Source organism: Octodon degus, unplaced genomic scaffold (genome assembly GCF_000260255.1).
Source record: "Octodon degus isolate 3935 unplaced genomic scaffold, OctDeg1.0 scaffold00214, whole genome shotgun sequence".
In the NCBI taxonomy this organism is placed as follows: Eukaryota; Metazoa; Chordata; class Mammalia; order Rodentia; family Octodontidae; genus Octodon; species Octodon degus.
This window is the reverse complement of record NW_004524790.1, coordinates 3,197,422-3,202,525: the sequence shown is the minus strand read 5'-3', so window position 1 is coordinate 3,202,525 and position 5,104 is coordinate 3,197,422. Positions and strand designations below refer to the sequence as shown.

The 5,104-nt window shown below is 34.6% G+C and overlaps 1 protein-coding gene across 1 annotated transcript in view; it reads right to left on the bottom strand.

Annotated features, from left to right (window-relative positions):
- LOC101584631 (vomeronasal type-2 receptor 116-like) overlaps positions 1 to 5,104 on the bottom strand; it is a 46,082-nt gene that overhangs the window by 2,262 nt on the left and 38,716 nt on the right. Inside the window, 2 exon segments of the mRNA XM_023705136.1 lie at positions 27 to 940; positions 4,895 to 5,018. Of these exon segments, the coding sequence (XP_023560904.1) occupies positions 27 to 940; positions 4,895 to 5,018 (1,038 nt within the window).

The following is a 5,104-nucleotide window of genomic DNA, read 5'->3' as shown; positions in this document are numbered from 1 at the left end:
TCATAAAGTTTTAATTTAAAAAAAGCTTTTTTTCTTCCAGAATGTGTTTTATCCTTGAGGTCAGAAAGTGAATTCCTCTCTGGCCTTAGCAAAATAATGTAGCACTTGGGGACAAAGATGCAGCCGAGCAGCCCTGCAATGGAGGCCAAGATGGAGAAGACCTCCATGGCCACCATGGCCTTCCCCTTGCTGCTGTGGTACACGGGCAGGAAGGTGACCCACACGCTGCAGAACACCAGCATGCTGAACGTCAGGAACTTGGCTTCATTGAAGGTGTCAGGCAGGTTCCTGGCCAGGAAAGCCACAGTGAAACTCACCATGGCCAAGGAGCCCAGGTATCCCAGGACACAGTAGAAGGCAGTGAGGGAACCCTTGTTGCACAAGATGATGATATGGCCATGTTCAGAGTGTGGGTCTGTGTCAATGTAGGGTGGATTTGTCCCCATCCAGACTCCACAGAGAGTGAGTTGGATCAGGGAGCAGATGGGGATGATGGAGTTTGGTGCCCCTGACACCAGCAACTGCCTCATCCTCCCACTTACAACAGTGGCCTTAAAGGCCAGCACCACAGTAATGGTTTTGGCCAAGACAGTGGAAACAGCCACAGTGAACACAACTGCAAATGTGGTCTGCTGCAGGATGCAGGAGGCTGTGTTGGGATGGCCAATGAAGAGCAAGGAGCAGAGGAAACAGCAGGTGAGGGAGATGAGCAGGGTGTAGCTGATAGCCCTGTTGTTGGCCTTGACGATGGGAGTGTCTCTGTGCTTCACAAAGAGCCCAAGAACAGCAGCTGATAGAACAGAGGGACTCAGGGCAGTGCCTGCCAGGATCTTTCCCACGGGGTCTTTATAAGCCAGAAAAATAACAGCTTTTCCTAGGCAGTAATTTCTCTGAGTGATGGCATATTGATGATCTGGACACTTCACACATTGTTCCACATCTATCAAAAATTAAAATAGTCATTTTCATGGGATGGTAATATTGATACATTAATTATATATAATATAATAATAATTACAAATATTATTCACAGCCCCATTCTAGAATCTCACTGGACTTTATCTAAATTGTCAATGTATAGATTTTTCTTCATTTTTGTTTTATTTTTCTTCCTTTTTCAGCCTGGGGAGTTGAACTCAAACTTTGCACTGAGATATATTTCAACCCCTTTAAATTTTATTATTTTGAGGCAAGATCTCCTTAAGTCTCTATGTGGCTCAGGCCGTATTCCAACACAAAATCATCCTTCCTCATCTTCTAGGAGCCCTCAGTTGCAGGCAAGTGTCACCACACCTCACTTTTTTATTTCATTCTAGGCACAATATAAAGGAAAGGTATATAGAAACCAACTTTGCAATAATGCTGAATATTTGTTATTTATTTCCCATATAAATCTGGCATATCCATAAAAACATTCTAGCTTTACAAAATAATAAATGATCTACATTTATTATTTATTTCACTTACTTTAGTTATTTGATCTCTATCAAATCTTTCTAAATATTTCCCCAGGTGCCTGCCCCTTAGCTCAGCTCTTTAAGTGGCTGCTTCAACAAACAGTCAGGCTCAGGTTGCTGTGGTTCAATCCCCACAACTCTAGCCAGCCAAACCTGCCCTGAAGGCATTTGGAGAAAAAAAATCCCAAGTATTTCCCCAGATATTTAATGAAGAATTTCATATTAGGAAGCCAACATAATTTGCTAAGTCACAGGGAAATACATGTGAAGAAATATATTGAATGAGATGTGGTACCACTATTGAGCCTATCCATGTATGAACTTACTATGTGCAACTGCTTATTTAATTTTTACTGTCAAAGAGATATTTTAGTAATTTGATTTTGGTGTCTTTAAAAGCAATTACAGAATAAATCATTACATATGTAAGTTTATATGTGTTTAAGGTCAATTTTGAAAATTTTATCTACGAAGTAAACGGATAATACTTGAGACCATTCTAGTAAGTGAATTAAATTAGACTCACATGTGAGAATATCATATTACTTGGTAGTGCAAAAACCTAGAAGAGTAAATAAAATCTCAAAGCTTTGATAGATATTGTGAGAGGGAAATAAGCTGTTCAATGGGAAGGAAAACCTAGGATGAGGAAAAGGACAAAAGAAAAAAGGGGAAAGAATACATATACAGGATGACTTGGATAACTGTGGTGCTGACTTCTGCTCGTCTATTTAAAACAGGAGTTAATTCTTGGTTTTTCTCCGACCCCCGAATTTTTCATGTTTATATTTGGTAATCTAAACAATTAATTTGCATGTAGTAATATGTAATACAACAAGTATTGTCAAATTTGTATTTTTTTCTTGAAATTCTGTATCAATTCTAAGTTTTTTCTTTTTGTTTTACCATTTTGTAGTTTCTAAAAAATAAGAAAAAGAAAACTTTATCTATGAATATTTTAAGACTGGTGTTTGAAAACTGGTTTTACTTACTTGGTAATGGGCTTGTATTCTATAACTAGGAAATCCAATGTAATTTTTTTCATTTAAATGGATTTTATGTTTAAAAACTAATACCATTCAGAATTTCTATTATTCACCTTTTCCCATTAATAATATAAATTTCTGTGTATTTTCTTTTTAGCATTGACCATGATGTAGCATTTAAAATTTGGCAGAAATATAATTCAGAAAGTTCTTAAGTCATTCTTGAATTAAAAAATGCACCACATGTTGCAAAACGTACTACAGAATACCACAGATAGCATTTTTGGGGTCATTTGGAGATTTTTCTCCTACTCCTCATTTAGCAATAAGCATGTTGGTTGTTTCTTTGTAAATCACAGTGATGCACAATTTTATTTTATTGCCTTAATTTAGTAGCATTGTTTTTCTTTTCCCAGGATATAGTACATGTAATTATAGTTTGTAAACTGAGTTTGCTCATGGTATAGTGTCCCTGAACAGAACATGTGAAGTTAGTTTATAGAGGAAAGTGTCTGTGAAATTTATTCTTGTAAGTGCATTTTCAACTATGAGTAACACCAATTAGCTCCTCTCTTAAAACGGATTGATTTCCACTGTTTTCATTTGTGAAAGAATAAGGTCAGTGTTACTGCATTTTTGAATGATTATAAATTTCACTGGTAATATTATTAATGAACAAAACTTTGGAGTGAAATATTATACTACGGATGCCAGACATAGTACTGTGGAGGTATTGCTGCTATAGAGATTTTTAAATTTTCTCTTACAACTGCATTGATGTTTTCCTCTGATTTTGTAGCTTTCAAGACATACATTTCTGTTAAATTACTTATATTTTAATGGGAAAGATTTTCCATATAACTATACTAACAAACAAATTTCATAATTTTATACTAGCTTTCAAGTTTTCTCTGTCTTCTCAATCAATTTCACTGAGTTGTCACTTTTTGTTACCAGAATCACATTTAATTCTGTTTATTTTCTCTCTTAATTTCTTAAAAATTCCTTTGAGACTGTATCCCATCTTTCATTTTCTTCATGTTTAATTTTCTCTACTTTTTAATAGTATGTGATTAAAATTTGAGAAAGAATGGGTATTTGCCTCAGGATAATTTCAACTTCAACTCACAGGAGTTGATCCCCCAGGTATTTAATAAAGAACTTCATATTAGGAAGCCAACATAATTTACTAAGTCACAGGGGAACACATATGAAGAAAAATATTGAATGAGAAGTGGTACCACTAGAGCCTATCCACTTCTGAACTTGCTATGTGTAAGGATCTATCAGGATATTCAATTGTGCATGTTTGATATTTTATGCTTTGATATATCCTATATCCTATATGTGATTGAGAATTATACCTATTGGAAGCACAATCTTGTGTGCACATACAAGATTTTTAGAAAAGTACCGTATTTCCATAATTTATGGAGAACATGTATTCAAGTAATCATGTGATACAGCACATAATTTGTCTTGAAATATTTCATAGAACATTTTAAGTCATATTAATTAATTTTGAAGTCAAAGTTTATATCAGACAAAACCCAAATTTGAAAATAGTCAATATAAAGGTGATTTCACCATGTCATGACTTATAAGAAAGTTAAATATTTCCAAAATAGTACTTATGATATGCAAAAGTGTTCAATGTTAGATTTCTATAAATTTGCTGGAATTTTTTCAACCCTAATCCTCATTTTATCTGTGTTTTAATAACATGGTGTTTTCCTTCAGGATATTTGAATATTGCATGAATGTTGAATATGCTATTTTGTCCACTTCTATTAATCTTAAAAGGATTTATGCCACTTCTTTTTATTCTTATATAATACTATAACATCTGTGAGAGAACCTAAAACACCTTCCTAAATGTAAATATTATCATTTTTAAATCCCTTATTCTATGTGCACATCATCCTTGCAATTCTGCTGTACAGATGCTAATGAATGGAGCAGGTTGTCTCTCCACCTACTTATGCATTCTAGGAAAATGAGTAATACATACTAGGAATTGGATTGTACTGTTTTATAAGCATGTTGTACATCAAGAATCTCTCCCTTTCTTTAATAAAACTCAATCTCTACAAGCACCTATGTTGTATGAAGAATAGTGTCAGCAAGCACCTATGTTGTATGAAGAATAGTGTCAGCCACTAGAAAATAAAATATGCCTGACTCTTGTCTTGACTGTAATCTTGCTGTAGTTCCAATGCTTGTAAAGAAAATTTAGATTAATAGGAATACAATAAATTAGAATGTATTTTAAAGGGAAAATATGTTTTACAACAATAGTTACTGCTATGAGGCAATAGCATTTAACACATAATTTGATAAGTGAAGGAACAATCACACTATTGGTGTCCTCTACAAGATATTTTCCATTTCCCAGATAGATGGAATGAAGATAAAATAGAATGAGAATATGTTCACAAGCCATGCTTTTACCTGTGTCATTGGTGATCTCATTCTCTGGGCAAAGGATGCAATCAAAACAGCAGGCAGGCTTTCCCTCCTGAGGGCTTTTTCTAAATCCTGGATTGCAACGTTCACTGCAGACTGAGCGAGGAGTCTGAGCAAAATACGTGGCAGTAACTTTTTAGACTTTTACTTACTTCATCAAAGGTACAGGAATAAATTTAAATTATATATATACAT